Source organism: Nerophis ophidion, linkage group LG02 (assembly GCF_033978795.1).
Source record: "Nerophis ophidion isolate RoL-2023_Sa linkage group LG02, RoL_Noph_v1.0, whole genome shotgun sequence".
In the NCBI taxonomy this organism is placed as follows: domain Eukaryota; kingdom Metazoa; phylum Chordata; class Actinopteri; order Syngnathiformes; family Syngnathidae; genus Nerophis; species Nerophis ophidion.
In genome coordinates, this window is record NC_084612.1 from 40,053,318 (window position 1) to 40,074,007 (window position 20,690).

Here is a 20,690-nt window from a genome sequence, read left to right on the forward strand (position 1 = left end):
CACACACACACACACACACACACACAGACACACACACGCACACACACACACACACACACACGCACACACACACACACACACACACACACACACACACACACACACAAACAGTGCATCCAGAAAGTACTTATTGCGCTTCACTTTTTCCAGTTTATGTACAGCCTTATTTCAAAATGGAATACATCTATTTTTGTCCTCCAAACTATACACACAGCGCTCCATAACAACAATGTGAAAAGTTTATTTACAAAAAAAAAAAAAAGTATTATAAAATACAAAAAAAATCACATGTACATCACAGCCTTTGTTCTATACTTTGTTGATGCACCTTTCGGAGCAATTAAAGCCTCAAGTCTTTTTAAAAATGATGCCACAAGCTTGGCACACCTATCTTTGGGCAGTTTCTCCCCTTCCTCTTTGCAGCACCTCTCAAGCTCCATCAAGTTGGATGGGAAGTGTTGGTTTAATGTGCAGCTCTGTGTAGCTCTGTATATTGCTGCATTCATCTTAGTCTAGTCAGGAATGTGACCAAGAACCCCATGGTCACTCTGTCAGAGCTACAGCATTCCTCTGTGGAGAGAGGAGAACCTTCCAGAATCAGAATCATCTCTGTAGCAATCAACCAACCAAAGACTGTCAGACCATGAGAAACAAAAAGCTCTGGTCTGATGAGACAAAGATTAAATTTTTTGGTGTGAATGCCAGGCGTCATATTTAAAGGAAACCAGGCAGCGCTCATCACCAGGTCAATACCATCCCTTACTGTGATGGATGGCGTGAGGATGTTTTTTTTATCAGCAGCGGGAACTAGTAGACTAGTCCGGATAGAGAGAAAAATGAATGCAGACATGTACAGAGACACACTGGATGAAAACCCAACACTTTCCATCCAACTTGATGGAGCTTAAGAGGTTCTGCAAAGAGGAATGGGCGAAACTGCCCAAAGATAGGTGTGCTGTAATTTCTGCCAAAGGTACATCTACAAAGTATTGAGCAAAGGTTGTGAATACTTATGTAGATGTGATACTTTTAATTTGTATTTTTTTAAATAAATTTGCTAAATAAAAAACTAAACCAAAAAACAAAACGATTTTACATTGTTGGTATGGGGTGTTGTCCGTAGATTTTTGAGGACAAAATACATTATATTGCCAAAAGTATTTGGCCACCCATCCAAATGATGAAAATCAGGTGTCCTAATCACTTGGCCCGGCCACAGGTGTATAAAATCAAGCACTTAGACATGGAGACTGTTTCTACAAACATTTGTGAAAGAATGGACCGCTCTCAGGAGCTCAATGATTTCCAGCGTAGAACTGTCATAGGATGCCACCTGTGCAACTAATCCAGTCGTGAAATTTCCTCGCTCCTAAATATCCCAAAGTCAACTGTCGGCTTTATTATAAGAAAATGGAAAACTTTGGGAGGTTGATTGGCAACACTAAATTGGCCCGAGTGTGTGAATGTGAGTGTGAATGTTGTCTGTCTATCTGTGTGGGCCCCGTGATGAGGTGGCGACTTGTCCAGGGTGTACAACGCCTTCCGCCCGATTGTAGCGGAGATAGGCCCCAGTGGCCCCCGCTACCCCAAAGGGAATAAGCAGTAGAAAATGGATGGATGGATGGATGGAAAATTTGGGAACAACACTAACTCAGCCACCAAGTGGTAGGTCACATAAACTGACAGAGGGGGGTCAGCGGATGCTGAAGCGCAGAGTGCAAAGACTTTCTGCACAGTCAGTTGCTACAAAGCTCCAAACTTTATGTGACCTTGTAGCCCACATACAGTACGCAGAGAGCTTCATGGAATGGGTTTCCATAGCTGAGCAGCTGCATCTAAGCCATACATCACCAAGTCAATTGCAAAGCGTCGGATGCAGTGGTGTAATGCACGTCACCACTGGAGTCTAGACCAGTGGTGACGTGTCTGGAATGATTAATCACGCTTTTCCATCCGGCAATCTGATGGACGAGTCTGAGTTTGGAGGTTGCCAGGAGAACGCTACATTTCGGACTGCATTGCGCCGAGTGTGAAATTTGGAGGAGGAGGAATTATGGTGTGGGGTTGTTTTTCAGGAGTTGGGCTTAGCCCCTTAGTTCCAGTGAAAGGAATTTTGAATGCTCCAGGATACCAAAACATTTTGGACAACTCCATGCTCCAAACCTTGTGAGAACAGTTTGGAGCGGTCCTCTTCCTCTTCCCACATGACTGTGCACCAGTGAACAAAGCAAGGTCCATAATGACATGGATGACAGAGTCTGGTGTGGATGAACTTGACTGGCCTGCACAGAGTCCTGACCTGAACCCGAAAGAACATCTTTGGGATGAATTAGAACGGAGACTGAGAGTCAGGCCTTCTCAACCAACATCAGTGTGAGACTTCACCAATGCGCTTTTGGAAGAATGGTGGAAAACTCCTATTAAAACACTCCGCAACCTTGTGGACAGCCTTCCCAGAAGAGTTGATGCTGTAATGGCTGCAAAAGGTGGATCGACATCATCCTGAACCCTATGGGTTAGGAATGGGATGGCACTTCAAGTTCATATGTGAGTCAAGCCAGGTGGCCAAATACTTTTGGCAATATAGTGTGAATGTATTCAATTTTGGAATAAGGCTGTAACATAAGAAAATGTGGAACAAGTGAAGCACTGTGAATACTTTCCGTATGCACTTTATCTACAGTAAACACACATCCTGAGCAACAACATAGGTGTACATACTAGATCAGGGGTCGGCAACCCGCGGTTCCGGAGCCGCATGCGGCTCTTTGACCACTCTGATGTGGCTCAGCCGCATACTTGCCGACTGCCCGGAGAATTCCGGTAGATTTGCAATTTTAATGTCTCTATCAGAAATCTCCCGGGTAAACATTTTTCGATTTTCACCCAGACATCAACTTTGACAGCGTGCCGTGATGACAATGCCTCTAACACCCTTCCTACATGTCATCGCGCCAGGATTTTCATCATGCTATTTGCGTGCCGGCCGTCCGGTCACATTTTGGATGCGACCTCTATTTAAACGCATACGTAACTGCAAGACATACTTATTCAACAGCCATACAGGTCACACTGAGGGTTGTGATATAAACAACTTTAACACTTTTACTAATATGCGCCACACTGTGAACGCACACCAAACAAGAATGACAAACACATTTCAGGAGAACATCCGCACTATAACACAACATAAACAAGACAGAACAAATACCCAGAATCCCATGTATACACCCAGCTACCACCAACCCAACCCCTGCCCCTCCTTCCGTGTGTCGGTTGAGGTGGGCGGGGGTTGGGTTGGTGGTAGCTGGGTGTATAATGGAGCCCGGGAGAGCCAAGATACATGGGATTCTGGGTATTTGTTCTGTCGTGTTTATGTTGTGTTATAGTGCGGATGTTCTCCTGAAATGTGTTTGTCATTCTTGTTTGGTGTGGGTTCACAGTGTGGCGCGTATTAGAAAGAGTGCTGAAGTTGTTTAAAAGGCCACCCTCAGTGTAACCTGTATTGCTGTTGAATAAGGATGCCTTGCAGTCTCTCACGTGTGTCTGCAATAGCCTTGTCCAACAATTCTTTGGGCTGGCAAGCTATTTGTACAAGCTGTAGAGGGCGGTAGTGACATCATTGTACGCCCTTATTATTGTTCATTGGGTGAACATCAGCGTACATTCGAGAGAATAATTACTCTGAAATTCGGGAGTTTCCCTGGAAAATTGGGACAATTGGCAGGTGTGACGCTGTCAAGCGGAATTCATATAAAACTCGCGGGCCGCACTAATATTACATTTTCATCTTAAGGTGTGGGCCGTGTGTCTGAGACCCCTGGTTAATACATAGCACAACGCAAAAAAAAACCTCTGTATGCAGTATTATTTCATTATAAATTTCAAAAGAGTTATGTGGCTCCCATTGTTTTCTTTACTTTGTGAAACGGGTCAAAATGGCTCTTTGAGTGGTAAAAGTTGCCGACCCCTGAACTAGATGATAAGGTATGATGATAAGCCTCTGTGTTGTTGATGTTACTTGGGTATTTCTATTTGTTCAAATTAGTGGCCATCATTCACCCAGATCATGACAAATATATGTGCTATATATTTGTGTGATATTTGACAGTTACATGGATTTTAATAATATTTAAAATAAGTTCACGAGATCCAGGTACAGTAACTATTCACGTAGCCTTTGCTTGTGCAGGACAACAAGAACATACAATTCCAAATGTGACCAAAGTCTTTGGCAAAAATATACTTCTCAACTTATAAAATGTCCTGCCAGATGTCAAACATACTTATTAATGAGTTCTCAGTTCAGTTGTTCCCAGCATCAAAGGATTTATAATTTAGATTTGTTTGTGTGTCTTTTTTGCAACCCCAGCTATTTACAGCTGACAAAGTTCCATATATTAGCCGCACCATTATATAGGCTGTAGAGTTCAAAGCTTGGGGAAAATGCAGCCATTTATAATTCGGAAAATATGGTAGGCATTTCTTATGGAAGAGATTTTCGCAATCCCTGTTAGGACCCCTTGAAAACTAGATACTGCATTCCAAGGGGATATCCTGCATAAATTAAACTGTATGGCTGGGGTCTGCTGTTTAAACATAATGAGAGTATGGGGGTCTTAATTTTTTCTGATGGTCCTCACATTTAAAGCAGTGAGACTCTGTAAATCACCTTTAATCTATTTTAAGGTAGAACAGCTTGTTGTATTCACATTTCATCATAACTAATGGTGGTTAAGTTTAACACTTGTTTGAATACAATTTTAAAAATGCAGATACATGATGTACACACCCCGTTTCCATATGAGTTGGGAAATTGTGTTAGATGTAAATATAAACCAAATACAATGATTTGCAAATCCTTTTCAACCCATATTCAATCGAATGCACTACAAAGACAAGATATTTGATGTTCAAACTCATAAACTTGATTTTTTTTGTGTAAATAATAATTTACTTAGAATTTCATAGCTGCAACACGTGCCAAAGTAGTTGGGAAAGGGCATGTTCACCACTGTGTTACATCAACTTTTCTTTTAACAACACTCAATAAACATTTTGGAACTGAGGAAAGTAATTGTTGAAGCTTGGAAAGTGGAATTCTTTCCCATTCTTGTTTGATGTAGAGTTTCAGTCGTTCAACAGTCCAGGGTCTCCGCTGTCGTATTTTACGCTTTATAATGCGCCACACATTTTCGATGGAAGACAGGTCTGGATTGCAGGCGGACCAGGAAAGTACCCACACTTTTTTTTTACGAAGCCACGCTGTGGTAACACATGCTGAATGTGGCTCGGCATTGTCGTGCTGATATAATAAGGGGCGTCCATGAAAAAGACGGCGCTTAAATGGCAGCATATGTTGTTCCAAAACCTGTATGTACATTTCAGCATTAATGGTGCCTTCACAGATGTGTAAATTACCCATGTATTGGGGACTAATGCATCTCCATACCATCATAGGTGCTGGCTTTTTAACTTTGCGTCGATAACAGTCTGGATGGTTCGCTTCCCCTTTCGTCCGGATGACACTATGTCGAATATTTCCCAAAACTATTTAAATGTGGACTCGTCAGACGACAGAACACTTTTCCACTTTGCATCAGTCCATCTTAGATGATCTTGGGCCCAGAGAAGCCGGCGGCGTTTCTGGATGTTGTTGATAAATGGCTTTCGCTTTGCATAGTAGAGCTTTAACTTGCACTTACAGATGTAGCGACGAACTGTATTTAGTGAAAGTGGTTTTCTGAAGTGTTCCTGAGCCCATGTGGTGATATCCTTTAGACATTGATGTCGGTTTTTGATACAGTGCCGTCTGAGGGATCGAAGGTCACGGCCATTCAATGTTGATTTCCGGCCATGCCGCTTACGTGGAGTGAATTCTCCAGATTCTCTGAACTTTTTGATGATATTATTGACCGTAGATGTTGAAATCCATAAATTTCTTGCAGTTGCACTTAGCGAAACGTTGTTCTTAAACTGTTTGACTATTTGCTCACGCAGTTGTGGAGAAAGGTGTGTACCTCGCCTATCCTTTCTTGTGAAAGACTGAGCATTTTTTGGGAAGCTGTTTTTATATCCAATCATGGCACCCACCTGTTCCCAATTAGCCTGCACACCTGTGGGATTTTCCAAATAAGTGTTTGATGAGCCTTCCTCAACTTTATCAGTATTTATTGACACCTTTCCCAACTTCTTTGTCACGTGTTGTTGGCATCAAATTCTTAGGTTAATGATTATTTGCAAAAAAAAAAATGTTTATCAGTTTCAACATCAAATATGTTGTTTTAAAAATGATTTGCAAATCATTGTATTTCGTGAATATTTACATCTAGCACAATTACCCAACTCATATGGAAACGGGGTTTGTAAATCACTTTTGCACCACAACCTCCTCAATGGTGTTGAACATTTTTTTTATTTGATTTTAGGTGTTAACATGATTTGTGGTTCACTTATTTGACTGATTTAAGAGTGTTAAAATTTTACTATAAACATTGTATGTATAGTCAATCTATACTAACTGAAGCTTACAATTAATTGTTTCAATTATTTCCCATGGAATATAGATATTGTTGTATGGAGATCATCTGGGATGCATTATGTATTTACTATCTGATCGGAGAGGTTTCACTGTTCTAATATTTTTTTTTTTTGGATGGAACAAGGAAAAACATCAGCAATGTCTATGCAAAATAATAATACAATGTGAAGATGATCCGATGCCATCGTACTGACTTCCAACTGTTACGGGCAGGACTGAGTGTGACAAGGGGAGGAAACTTTCAGAAGACAATATTGGAGATTATAAGCAGTGAAATGGATGGATGGCATTCAAGATATGAAATTGCTACAGCATAGAAAAACCTTCCTAAATTACACCTGCTAATAATGATACTCTTTGATAGACACTCTCAAAGACGTACTACTGTATAAATATTGAGTTTATTATCGTGTCTGTATTTATATACAGTGGGAAATGGATTTATATGACCCCATTCTTGGGTGGATCTAGGTTGAGAGGAAGGTGGGGGGTTAATCATTTTACAATGCAGTCTGCTTAAAATGCTGGAAAGTGCAACTCCACATAGCAACTGACACTGGGGTCAAAGTTGGAATTGCCACTAAACACATTTTAAGATATTCAACACTCGACTGCCATCTGCACTGCAAAAACTGAAATCTAAGTAACATTAAATATCTCAAAAAGGGGGAATATTCTCTTATTTTCTGTTTGATAAGATAATTCTTCTCACTTAGCAGATTTTATGTTAGAGTGTTTTACTTGTTTTAAGGGTTTTGGTCCTGAATGATCTCAGTAAGATATTACAGCTTGTTGCTGAGATTGTATGACTTATATTGAGTAAAACATGCTTGAAACTAGAATATCAACTGATGCAAATCTGTGTCATTAACACTCACAAGTATAAAACTACTTTATTAAAGTAATAACTTCTTACTTCAAGCATGAAAAAAAAATCATGGTGCCGAGTGCATATCATTATGTCAAGATAATGGCACTGGCATTTATTAAATTTAAGAATGTTCTTCAACATATTGAGAAAAAATGTCTTTTTTTTCTACCTGTCCTGTCCTGGTGATCATGTTTAGTTTGGCTATGTTCTGTTTGGTTTTTGCACTCTGTCAGTTCCTGTTTTTTCACTCCCTGCTTTGTTTCCATGACGACCCATTAGTTTTCACCTGTCCTCATGTCATGCACCTGATTCATTTGGACTCGCGCACCTGTGGTTAATCAAGTTACCTCTATTTAAGCCTGTAGTTGCCAGTCATCACAATCATGCTCTGCACTCTTGACACTCTGAGTACTCTGTCCAGGTCAAAGTTCATGCTGCTCTTTTCTTGCCAAGTAAGTTTTTTTTTGTTTATTCAAGTCACAGTTCAGTGAGTTTTTTAGTTCATGTTCATGTCCATAATTTATGTGGTAGTTATAGTTTTTGTTTTCTTAGCCAAGTTTGGAACCTTTGCTGAGAGCGCCTTTTGTTTGTACCTTTTTTTCGAGTTAAGATTAAAATCATGTTTTCACCTTCACGCCAGTCACTTTCCACCACGGGAAAACAAACCTCACCATAGTCCACATCATGACACTACCAAGAAAAGTGCACTTGTTGTTAGTGGGAATATACTTATTTTTGGGTTCATTGAGGTTAGCCAATATTACTTGTTTTGGAAAGTCTTGACAAGCCGAATTTTCTTGTTCGATTGGCAGATAATTTTGCTTAGTTCAAATGAAATACCCCAAATTTTTATATATTTTTTTCTGATTTTTGAACAAAGACTTTTTGCAGTGTGGAAGCTTCAATGGATAATACACCCCGCTAATTTGTCATGTTTCATGTGTCAGGTAAACTGCAATGAATGGAGCCATATAAATCCCCTTCCTACTGTAATGGCTACTTTTAGTGAGATGCAATGTTACACAACTGCAATAACAACAATAAACATACTGTTAAATGTATGCTCTCTGGCAATGTTAATAATTGTAAATGTTAAATGGCTTATTACTGTTGAAAGGGCTCATTAGCCCTTATTAGATGATGTGGCCTGGCATATTGGACCACAGAGGTTCATGATACCTTTTTGTTTACCCTGCAGTTGGAAAGTCTTCTATGGCAGCTGATACTTTAAGATGATTAAAAGCGGAATACGTAATTAAAGAAAAAGAAGGATGAGTTACAGTAGAAAGACAGTTGGAATGATTTACAATAGATGTGTAAATGTACTTGTATATATTTATGATTTCAGTTAGTGTAATTACAAGGCATTATGTCCTAAACATGTCTGGTAAATTTCAGTGAAAGTATTTAAAAATGATAGCAGAAAATGTCCTTACACTTTCAGTACATCTTTTAAATGTACAGTATAAACGCATGCACTACTAATGTTTTACTTTGGAAAGTTCGGTGTTCACTCTGTTTGCTCGCCGCCATGCATGAGAGTGTGATGTGTGCTGATGCACTAGATTAAAAACATACAGAACCAAAGTCCGCTGAAAGAGGGCGCGTCGATGCCGACGAGGAGGAGCGTGACGACGGGGAGGCGTGGCGTTCTCCATGGCTCAAGGTGCGCTTGCGTTGTCGCAGTAGAGCCTTTTGGTGCCTCTTCATCCTCTCCAGCTGCTCGTCAGCGCTCATCCTCCCACGCTGAGGCGCCGTCTCTGTAGAGTAGAGACGCTCCAGGGCACTTTTTGGTCTCTCCTGGGAGACACAGGATAGTGCACAAAGATGCACAAGGGAGGAAAGACGTGAGGGGAAGTGATGACTTTGCATTTTGGCAAAGGAGCACTGCCTTAGAAAATGTTTTCTTTGTCTCCAATATGGATTTCATGTACGGTACCATACTAACTAAAACTTGAGGTGCCCCCTGGTATAAATTGTCCCCTCTTTTTTAATACACATTATAAAAATATATTAAATGTAATGCAAAACAAAAGTACAGTACACAAAATGTAACATGTTTTAGTATTATGTTTCAGTATTATCAGTAAAATAGCTCCAAGATTGCAAAAATAAATACAAAATCATATTTCTTAGCTTAGCAACAGTTATAATGTCAGCTGCCACAGCTGTAACTCTCTTTGTGAGTGACAGGAACAAAAGCTCTGACGCGCTTATGGAAAAGTGATTTGGGGCCACCCGTTAGTCTGCATCTAAAAATGTGATTTTAAGGTCTTTTTACAAACCCCGTTTCCATATGAGTTGGGAAATTGTGTTAGATGTAAATATAAACAGAATACAATGATTTGCAAATCCTTTTCAACCCATATTCAATTGAATGCACTACAAAGACAAGATATTTGATGTTCGAATTCATAAACTTTATTTTTTTTTTGCAAATAATAATTAACTTAGAATGTCATGGCTGCAACACGTGCCAAAGTAGTTGGGAAAGGGCATGTTCACCACTGTGTTACATCACCTTTTCTTTTAAAAACACTCAATAAACGTTTGGGAACTGAGGAAAGTAATTGTTGAAGCTTTGAAAGTGGAATTCTTTCCCATTCTTGTTTTATGTAGAGCTTCAGTCGTTCAACAGTCCAGGGTCTCCGCTGTCTTACTTTACGCTTCATAATGCGCCACACATTTTCGATAGGAGACTGGTCTGGACTGCAGGCGGGCTAGGAAAGTACCCGCACTCTTTTACTACAAAGCCACGCTGTTGTAACACGTGGCTTGACATTGTCTTGCTGAAATAAGCAGGGGCGTCCATGATACGTTGCTTGGATGACAACATATGTTGCTCCAAAACCTGTATGGACCATTCAGCATTAATGGTGCCTTCACAGATGTGTAAGTTACCCATGCCTTGGGCACTAATACATGCCCATACCATCACCAATGCTGGCTTTTGAACTTTGTGCCTATAACAATCCGGATGGTTATTTTCCTCTTTGTTCCGGAGGACACCACGTCCACAGTTTCCAAATATAATTTGAAATGCGGACGCGTCAGACCACAGAACACTTTTCCACTCTGCATCAGTCCATCTTAGATGAGCTCGGGCCCAGCAAACCCGGCGGCGTTCCTTGGTGTTGTTGATAAATGGGTTTTGTTTTGCATAGTAGAGTTTTAACTTGCACTTACAGATGTAGCGACAAACGGTAGTTACTGACAGTGGTTTTATGAAGTGTTCCTGAGCCTATGTGGTGATATCCTTTACACACTGATGTCCGTTTTTTAAGGAGTACCGCCTGAGGGATCAAAGGTCTGTAATATCATCGCTTTTGTGCAGTGATTTCTCCAGATTCTCTAAATCTTTTGATGATTTTACGGACCGCAGATGGTAAAATCCCTAAATTCCTTGCAATAGCTCGTTGAGAAATGTTGTTCTAAAACTGTTCGCCAATTTGCTTACAAATTGGTGACCCTCGCGCCATCCTTGTTTGTGAAAGACTGAGCATTTCATGGAAGCTGCTTTTATACCCAATCATGGCACCCACCTGTTCCCAATTAGCCTGCACACCTGTGGGATGTTCCAAATAAGTGTTTGATGAGCATTCCTCAAATTTATCAGTTTTTATTGCCACCTTTCCCAAGTTCGTTGTCACGTGTTGCTGGCATCAAATTCTAAAGTTAATGATTATTTGCAAAAAAAAAAAAAGTTCATCAGTTTGAACATCAAATATGTTGTCTTTGTAGCATATTCAACTGAAGATGGGTTGAAAATGATTTGCAAATCAGTGTATTCCGTTTATATTTACATCTAACACAATTTCCCAACTCATATGGAAACGGGGTTTGTATAAAAATAACTATATTCAGGTAAATGCATTAATATAGTTGGGAAATGCATGTGTCCTGTTTTTGGAGTTGTTGCCATGATGCAGTATGTTTGTGTGAGTCTAACTTCATGTTTTTCTCAGCTCTCTGTCAGCCTCTAATTTGTCATACCAACAACCACGATGGTGTCACTGTCACATACACTATATTGCCAGAAGTACTTGGCCACCTGCCTTGATTAACATATGAACTTGAAGTGCCATCCCATTCCTTACGTATAGGGTTCAATATTATGTGGGTCCACCTCTTGCAGCTATTACAGCTTCAACTATTCTGGTAAGGCTGTCCACAAGGGTGCGGAGTGTGTTCATAGGAATTTTAGAACATTCTCCCAAAAGCGCATTGGTGAGGTCACATACTGATGTTGGTCGATAAGGCCTGGCTCTCATTCTCCATTCCAATTCATCCCAAAGGTGTTCTATCGGGTTCAGGTCAGGACTCTGTGCAGCCCAGTCAAGTTCATCCACACCGGACTCTGTCATCCATGTCTTTATGAACCTTGTCATGTTGGAAGAGCAAGGGGCCCCCTCCAAACTGTTCCCACAATGTTGGGAGCATAGAATTGTCCAAAATTTTTTGGTATCCTGGAGCATTCAAAGTTAATTTCACTGGAACTAAGGGGCCAGGCCCAGCTCCTGAAAAGCAACCCCACACCATAATTCTGATCATTTGGATGGGTGGCCAAATACTTTTGGCAGTATAGTGTATGTCAATTGCATTGACAGATAATGCCGTCATGATTACGAGATCTATGAACTATGCCTAGCAACAACTCACAACACGAAAGCAAGATGTTACAGTAATCTTAAAAATGATTTGAAAATGTTATCAAAACTACCTTAAAATTATTGATTCAACATCTATTTTTAAAAAACCTTTTGATTTCTAACAATGAAAAGTAAATAATGGAATATATTTTACCAAACTTTTACGTAGTTTGGGTTGTGAAACACAGAGAGGACAACAATGCATTGCTGGGGACCTCAGGGGCTCAAGATAAACTTTAATAAAATACACCTGCAAAGTTTTAATATCATATTATATATTATTGACTATTGACCATTTGACATAAAATAATTGACATTTAATCACAGCAATTCCAATTAATGAAAATGTTTTTTAACAACTTGTCAACCATAATATGGTTGATATAGTAATATTTGGCATTTAGAGCTTCTGCATTAACTTCTTAACCCCATTCCATAAATGCAGTTCGTGAAATTGTGATAATTAATATTCTGAATTAGATTTTCTTCTATCATGGTGAGTCTCACCTTCACACCAGGAGCTGAAGTTGCTCTCCGTAGGGTCACATAAGACGAAATGCTGGAGGACTGATTCAGTCTGAGGGTGGAGCCAGTTACTACTTGGAAGGAAAAAAAACCTCACAACTTGGAATGATAGTTTATATGTTTGTTAATGTTGCTAGCTACTTGAAAAATGAATTTACCGTAGATAGTACAGATAGATTACTTGTACAACATCCTCATACCTCTGCTCGGTAACGTCTGATAACCTCCTTCGTGTCCTAAAGCTGTCACACTGCTGGAGCCGTCTCCCACACCCACTAGCTCAGGATCACTCAGGAAAGGCCTGAGTTCTGCCTGTCACACACACCAAAACGTGGTCACAACAATAGGCCCACCCATTACCATTGTATTTTTCAATACAGCTTTTGTACTGAATCTCATGTTGTACCTTAACGTCTCCGTTGGTGTACTGGCCTATCTCTCTGTCCCGCTTCCGTTCGTCAGACTGTCGCTTTAGGCCGCGGACTGAGGTGTGTCTGATGACTGTGGTCTCCCTAGGCAGCGGGGGCACTGCTGGGGGATTCTCATTAGGACTGTACACTTGAGGTAGAGGTGGTCTGGGAGGCACGTCTTCCTCAGCCTGGACACACAACATGTGATCACAGTTGTCCCTCGCCACATTGCGCTTCAAATTTTGCAGCTTCACCGCATTGTAGATTTTTTTTGCCCTAAATTGGGCATTTTTGAGCATAGAAATTTTTAAATTAACTAAAAATATAAATACTACAGGGCTTCACGGTGGCAGGGGGGTAAGTGCATCTGCCTCATAATACGAAGGTCCTGAGTAGTCCTGGGTTCTGTGTGGAGTTTGCATGTCCTCCCCGTGAATAGGTGGGTTCCCTCCAGGTACTCCGGCTTAAATGGCAGCATATGTTGTTCCAAAACCTGTACGTACCTTTCAACATTAATGGTGCCTTCATAGATGTGTAAGTTACCCATGCCTTGGGGACTAATGCACTCCATACCATCATAGGTGCTGGCTTTTGAACTTTGCGTCGTCGATAACAGTCTGGATGGTTCGCTTCCCTTTTGGTCCGGATGACACGATGTCGAATATTTGCAAAAACAATTTGAAATGTGGACTCGTCAGACCACAGAACACTTTTCCACTTTGCATCAGTCCATCTTAGATGATCTTGGGCCAAGGGAAGCCGGCGGCGTTTCTGGATGTTGTTGATAAATGGCTTTTGCTTTGCATAGTAGAGCTTTAACTTGCACTTACAGATGCAGCGACAAACTGTATTTAGTGAAAGTGGTTTTCTGAAGTGGGGCTTCACGGTGGAAGAGGGGTTAGTGCATCTGCCTCACAATACGAAGAACCTCCAGTCCTGGGTTCAATCCCTAGCTCGGGATCTTTCAGTGTAAAGTTTGCATGTCCTCCCCGTGAATGCGTGGGTTCCCTCCGGGTACTCCAGCTTCCTCCCACCTCCAAAGACATGCACCTGGGGATAGGTTGATTGGCAACACTAAATTGGCCCTAGTGTGTGAATGTGAGTGTGAATGTTGTCTGTCTATCTGTGTTGGCCCTGCGATGAGGTGGTGACTTGTCCAGGGTGTACCCCGCCTTCCGCCCGGTTGTAGCTGAAATAGGCGCCAGCGCCCCCTGCGAACCCAAAGGGAATAAGCGGTAGAAAATGGATGAGATGGATATACATACTACAATAGTACTGGCCACTAGAGGAGAACATATCATTAAAAAGTGTAAAGGTGACCAAACGGTTAATTAATGTAAAGGGGGCTCTCATATTGTTGAAAATGTATTTAGAATATTGTAAACATGAACATTCTGTTTATGTTGTAGCTATAAAAATATTCAGTTTATAATGAATAATTCCTACTTTGTGGGACTTCATTAATTGTAGTCATGTTCTGAACAATTAACAGCCATAAACCAGGGATTGCGGCTTGGGGAGGAGATCCTGCTCCAAGTTGAGGAGTTCAAGTACCTCGGGGTCTTGTTTACGAGTAAGGGGAGGGTGGATCGTGAGATCGACAGGCGGCTCGCTGCAGTGTCTGCAGTGATGCAAACTCTCTATCGGTCCGTCGTGCTGAAGAAGGAGTTAAGCCCGAAGGCAAAGCTGTCAAGTTACTGGTCAATCTACCTCCTTGTTATTATCAATTTTTTTTTTTAATGTATTATTCATTTTTTTATTCTGTTCTTCTCATGTACTCAGGCAAAAACCAACATTGAATCCCGTGACCTTCGACCACTCAGACAGTACTGCATCAAATAAACACATCAGTGTGTAAAGGATAGCACCACGTGGGCTCAGGAACACTTAAAAAAAAAAACACTGTCAGTAACTAAAGTTGGTCGCTACATATGTAAGTGAAAGTTATAACTCTACTATGCAAAGCGAAAGCCATTTATCAACAACACCCAGAAACGCCACCGGCTTTGCTGACTGATGCAAAGTGGAAAAGTGCTCTCTGGTCTGAGGAGTACACATTTCAAATTGTTTTTGGAAACTGTGGACATTGTGTCCTCCGGACCAAAGAGGAAAAGAACCACCCGAACTGTTATAGGCACACAGTTCCGAAGCCAGCATCTGTGATGGTATGGGGTTGTATTAGTGCCCAAGGCATGGGTAACGTACACATCTGTGAAATCTCCATTAATGCTGAAAGGTACATACAGGTTTCAGAGCAGCATATGTTGTCATCCAAGCAACGTTATGTACGCCCCTGCTTATTTTAGCAAGACAATGCCAAGCCACATTCTGCATGTGTTACGACAGCGTGGCTTCATAGTAAAACAATGCGGTTATCAGAGGTGTACTCAAGTAAGAGTACTGTTACTTTAGAGATTTATTACTCAAGTAAAAGTAAGGAGTAGTAACCCAAATATTTACTTGAAGATAAGATAAGATAAGAATAGCAATGAACAAATTTAGAGCCAGGAAAATCTCTTAAGCAACTAGTCTAAAACAATAATATATCAGAATCAGAAATCAGCAATACTTAATCATCCCCGAGAGGAAAAATATATTATTTTAAAAATGTTATTAATAATATTTTTAAATATATTAAGTACTAATACATTAAAATAAAAACAATTTAGGCAAATTGAGCCAAAATAACGTAACAGCACCATAGGCTCATAAGGAAAATAACTAGTTAGCCTTTACGCAAATCATAAACTCTGATAGGTGTGGGCAACACCTGGGAACACATGTGCACTTCTGATTGGTGTTTGTATGCATGCTAACATTAGCCCGCGGTGACAGCCAAAATATCTACTAGCGTTACTTACCACGATGTGCTTCCTTAAATTTGACGTTGAGTTCATGTAAGCTGAAATGTCCACTTGTTTTGGGAGACACATATGACAACACCTTACATAACTGTTTTTTGGTTGTCTGAAACGTGAACATGTATTTTATGTGAGGCCAGGGGTGTTTGCGTTCGTTGTTTTCTCTGCCATTGTTGTTGTTGTTTTCCACTGAAACTTTTTGGGCAGTTAATCATGTGACCACCTGGTTCTGTTTGATTGGTGAAACGGAGTCAAACGTCATTGGTGAAACGCAGGCATGCGATAGATCCTACTTTGAAGGTTTGTCTGACAAACCAAAACAAAAGAAACGTGTGTTAACAGATCGATAAAAATCAGTAGCGAGTAGCGAGCTGAATATAGATAAATGGAGCGCAGTAAAAGTAGCGTTTCTTCTCTATAAAAATACTCAATTAAAAGTAAAAGTATGTTGCATTAAAACTACTCTTAGAAGTACAATTTATCCCAAAAGTTACTCAAGTAGATGTAACGGAGTAAATGTAGTGCGTTACTACCCACCTCTGGCGGTTACTAGACTGGCCTGCCTTTAGTCCAGACCTGTTTCCCACTGAAAATGTGTGGTGCATTATGAAGCATAAAATACGACAACGGAGACCCTGAACAACATAAGCCGTAAATCAAGCAAGAATGGAAAATAATTTCAGCTGAAAAGCTTCAAAAATTGGTCTCCTCAGTTCCCAAACGTTTACTGAGTGTTGTTAAAAGGAAAGGCCATGTAACAAAGTGGTAAATAAACCGGTAAGGCTTCGTAAAAAAAGAGTGCGGGTACTTTCCTGGCCCGCCTGCAGTCCAGACCTATCTCCCATCAAAACTGTGTGGCGCATTATGAAGCGTAAAATACGACAGCGGAGACTCTGGACTGTTGAACGACTGAAGCTCTACATAAAACAAGAATGGGAAAGAATTCCACTTTCAAAGCTTCAACAATTAGTTTCCTCAGTTCCCAAACGTTCATTGAGTGTTGTTAAAAGAAAAGGTGATGTAACACAGTGGTGAACATGCCCTTTCTCAACTACTTTGGCACGTGTTGCAGCCATGAAATTGTAAGTTAATTATTATTTGCAAAAAAAAATAAAGTTCGAAGTTGAACATTAAATATCTTGTCTTTGTAGTGCATTCAATTGAATATGGGTTGAAAAAGATTTGCAAATCATTGTATTCCGTTTATATTTACATCTAACACAATTTCCCAACTCGTATGAAAACGGGGTTTGTATATATATATATATATATATATATATATATGTTTGTATATATATATATATATATATATATATGTATCTATATATTTATATATATATATATATATATATGTATCTATATATTTATATATATATATATATATATATATATATATATGTATGTATATATATACATATATATATATATATATATGTATGTATATATATACATATATATATATATATATATATGTATATATATACATATATATATATATATATATATATATATATATATCCCTAAATATATGTATCCATCCATCCATTTTCTACCACTTATTCCCTTTTGGGGTTGCGGGGTCGCCACCTCATCACAGGGCCAACACAGATAGACAGAAAACATTCACACTCACATTCACACACTAGGGCCAATTTAGTGTTGCCAATCAACCTATCCCCAGGTGCATGTCTTTGGAAGTGGGAGGAAGATAAATATATATATATATATATATATATATATATATATATATATATATATATATATATATATATACACACACACAGGGTTTCCCACAGCGCTTTGTTTCTAAGGTGGCCGCCTTTACAACAAAGAGCCACCGCCCAAGCTAAAAATGTTAACAAGCTGCTCCCCTTAATTCTGATTCTGTCAGTACGTCCCTGCAGCACCCACTATTGTCCCACCCACACACCCATCTGATTGAATAGTATCTCCTATTGCTATTGTACTATTTTTTCAGCTATAGTTACATTAATCATTAGTAATGTAGCAGCCTAGTTTTGAATGGCAGGTTCCCTGCTATCAAATGTAAATAAAAATATAACATTTACATAATAAAAATCAACTACAGGCCTCCCAAATGCTGTAATAAATTAAGCAGGATGAGTTGAGCATACGTCAGCAAGTGGCCCCACTTTTAATTCTGTTTTTCAAACGCTTATGACAAACGCTTATTTACAGTAAGCCATTAATATGACTTTGTCATTATTTTGTCTTAGTAAGTCGATATTTACTAAGTCAAAACAATGACATACTTAGTATCTTAGGTAACTAGGACTGTTTTCTTTTTAATTTACGGAAAACATATCGAGATATATATCGTATATTGACATTCAGTCATTCAGCATACGGAGTGGAAAACACAACTCAAAGTTTTAGACTTCTTCACACGATGAAGCCGGCCTACTACACCACCACCTGTATTCTATTGACCCCCCCAGGCTGTGGTGGCAGCGATGAGATGGAGATGTGATGGTGGCGATAGGCCAAATTACACTGTTCCTTACAATCCGCCTGTCCCGGGCGACGCACCCTTCCCCCTGGAGAGACACCAACTTAACTAACACATTTTCTGGGGGAAACACTGATATATATATATATATATATATATATATATATATATATATATATATATATATATATATTTCCATTATTCTTTTTTTTTATTGATTAATTTGACTAAAACTAGAAATGCATGGTCGTATATTGGCGGAATGTTTCTTTTGCTTTCAATATGACTGTGTTTGGTGTAGGGATGCATAGTAGGAATGATGGTGTTACGTTGTTGTGGCATCCTGATACCAGAGGTCATCTTTCCAAGATGCAGAGGAACGTCAGAAAGCAGCTTGCAGGTAAGAACAATGATTCATTCATAAATGCAGACAAAAATACGCAGCACGGTGCCCACGTCATGGAAAACAAGAATGGGTTGGCCAAAAGGATCCTAGTCAAAACATGGACTCGGAGCACGAACGAGACGTACCTTTGTTGCATGGGAGCAAACAAAAACACCAGGCTGAGTGAGGCTAAAGGATGGATTACATAGCTCTCTGATTAGTGCCCGAGAACAGGTGAGCGTCCCGAACGCTAATCAGAAGCAGGTGAAAATAATCAGCACCCATGACAACCAAAACACACAAACTCAAGGGTGCTGAAAACAGAACTGAAACCACAAGTGGATCACAAACGCAAACCAACTATGTTCCGGGCAACGGATCCTCACAGTTGGATCATTTTACCAGCAACCCTGTAGTACAGTAAGTCATACACTAGTCAACTTTGTAGAAGGATTCCTGTTTTAATCATTGCCAACTAACTCCTTTGTGATTGTCTACAATTTCTGTAATCAAAAAAATTGTGTGACTCACCCATTTAAGTGTAGTAGTGCTAGTTGTGTTGTGGTGTGAGGGCTGATGACTGGAGGGTAGCATAGGGATCGTCGCATTGTGGCTACTGGGACTGAGGTGGGGGCTGTGCTGCTGTGACGATTGCCTCTCCATAGCAGACGGGCTTTCAGCCACTGAAGGCACTGATGACGCTGACACCGACGGCACAAATTTCCTCTCTAGGTGGGATTCAGAGTACATAGCGATGTGAATAAGTACACACATTCAAGAATATAATAATCTTGCTGGGGACATGAAGATGAATGTACAGTAAGTGGCATTTCTCTATTGGAGCACCTTTTTCGTACCTGGGTTGGTCACAGAGGAGATAGTGACTTTGTAGTTGGCTTTACTGCTGCTGAGTCCTGCGATCACATCCTCGATCCTCCAAAGCTCTTTCTCATTTGGACTCTCTCTTGCTGTTGCCATACAAACAAACAGTGAAACATTTGTGCCGATCGATGGGCCACCAATCAGTTTCGGATGGTTTTTGTGAGTAATTAAGTGAGTGATCCCTATTGCCTATTACCGTTTTTGTGATGCCGATCACAAACAGAGAGCCACTCTGGCTGACATTGCATTTATTTTTAGTCCCCCGGTTGATAAGCGGAGAGCAGCTAATGTATCTACATACATCGTGTGGCGCTGTGCCCCTAAGTTATATTCACCTCCAATACGGCCAAAAAACTGCAAATCTTAGTATCCTAAGTATCATTACCAAGTAGCTTTATCACTGTAGGACGAGGCTAAATATGTTACACGCCAAGAGCAAGCCAGGAGCAGGCACCCTAACAGCTAAGCTAACCACTGAGCTAGTTTCAGACAACAAGAAGTACTGTAAGTGCTCAGTGAGCTGTAGCAAGTGCAAATGGAATCGTGTTACAGCAAAAGAAAGCAGCTGTTAGCAGGATATTATCACGTAGACTAATAACAGTTAGAGACAGGCTAATATAACAACAACAACAACAACAATAGTATTTTCATAGTCAGTACACAACACATAAGAGGAGGGCGATTCTATCCATAAATGAATTGGTGGTCTCAATACCGGAGTTACTCTGTCTCTCTATTTTTTTGCAATGTTGTTGTTGTTTTTGTTCATGTTAACAAAAGTACTTTTTTATTCGCTAAACAGTGGATAACTTTGATGGCAAAAACAAAGGATTTGTATGAGTAGTAGATAGTTTGCCTTTTGTTTGTTTATTTTGTATGATTGACTTTGTTTTGCTCGGACAATTGTATGTAAAAAAAAAAGGAATAATGAAGTAGTTTGAAAATTGTGTTAATATTGTTACACCGTCAATATATGTATAAATATAAATAGAATTTTCTCACAGTGACAACATGTGATCGATATTGGTATCAGCTGATCTCACTCAGAGATGACCGTATCGGAAACGACAGCATAGAACCCTGATTAGAACATCCC

The 20,690-nt window shown here is 40.0% G+C and overlaps 1 protein-coding gene across 1 annotated transcript in view; it reads right to left on the reverse strand.

Annotated features, from left to right (window-relative positions):
• Positions 1-20,690, reverse strand: part of plekha7b (pleckstrin homology domain containing, family A member 7b) — a 244,581-nt gene that overhangs the window by 22,522 nt on the left and 201,369 nt on the right. The window contains exons 19-25 of the mRNA XM_061883569.1: positions 20,480-20,488; positions 19,570-19,672; positions 19,244-19,440; positions 12,993-13,184; positions 12,787-12,898; positions 12,569-12,660; positions 8,991-9,212 (exon numbers count right to left, since the gene is read on the reverse strand). Of these exons, the coding sequence (XP_061739553.1) occupies positions 8,991-9,212; positions 12,569-12,660; positions 12,787-12,898; positions 12,993-13,184; positions 19,244-19,440; positions 19,570-19,672; positions 20,480-20,488 (927 nt within the window). The remainder of the gene's footprint in view (positions 1-8,990; positions 9,213-12,568; positions 12,661-12,786; positions 12,899-12,992; positions 13,185-19,243; positions 19,441-19,569; positions 19,673-20,479; positions 20,489-20,690) is intronic.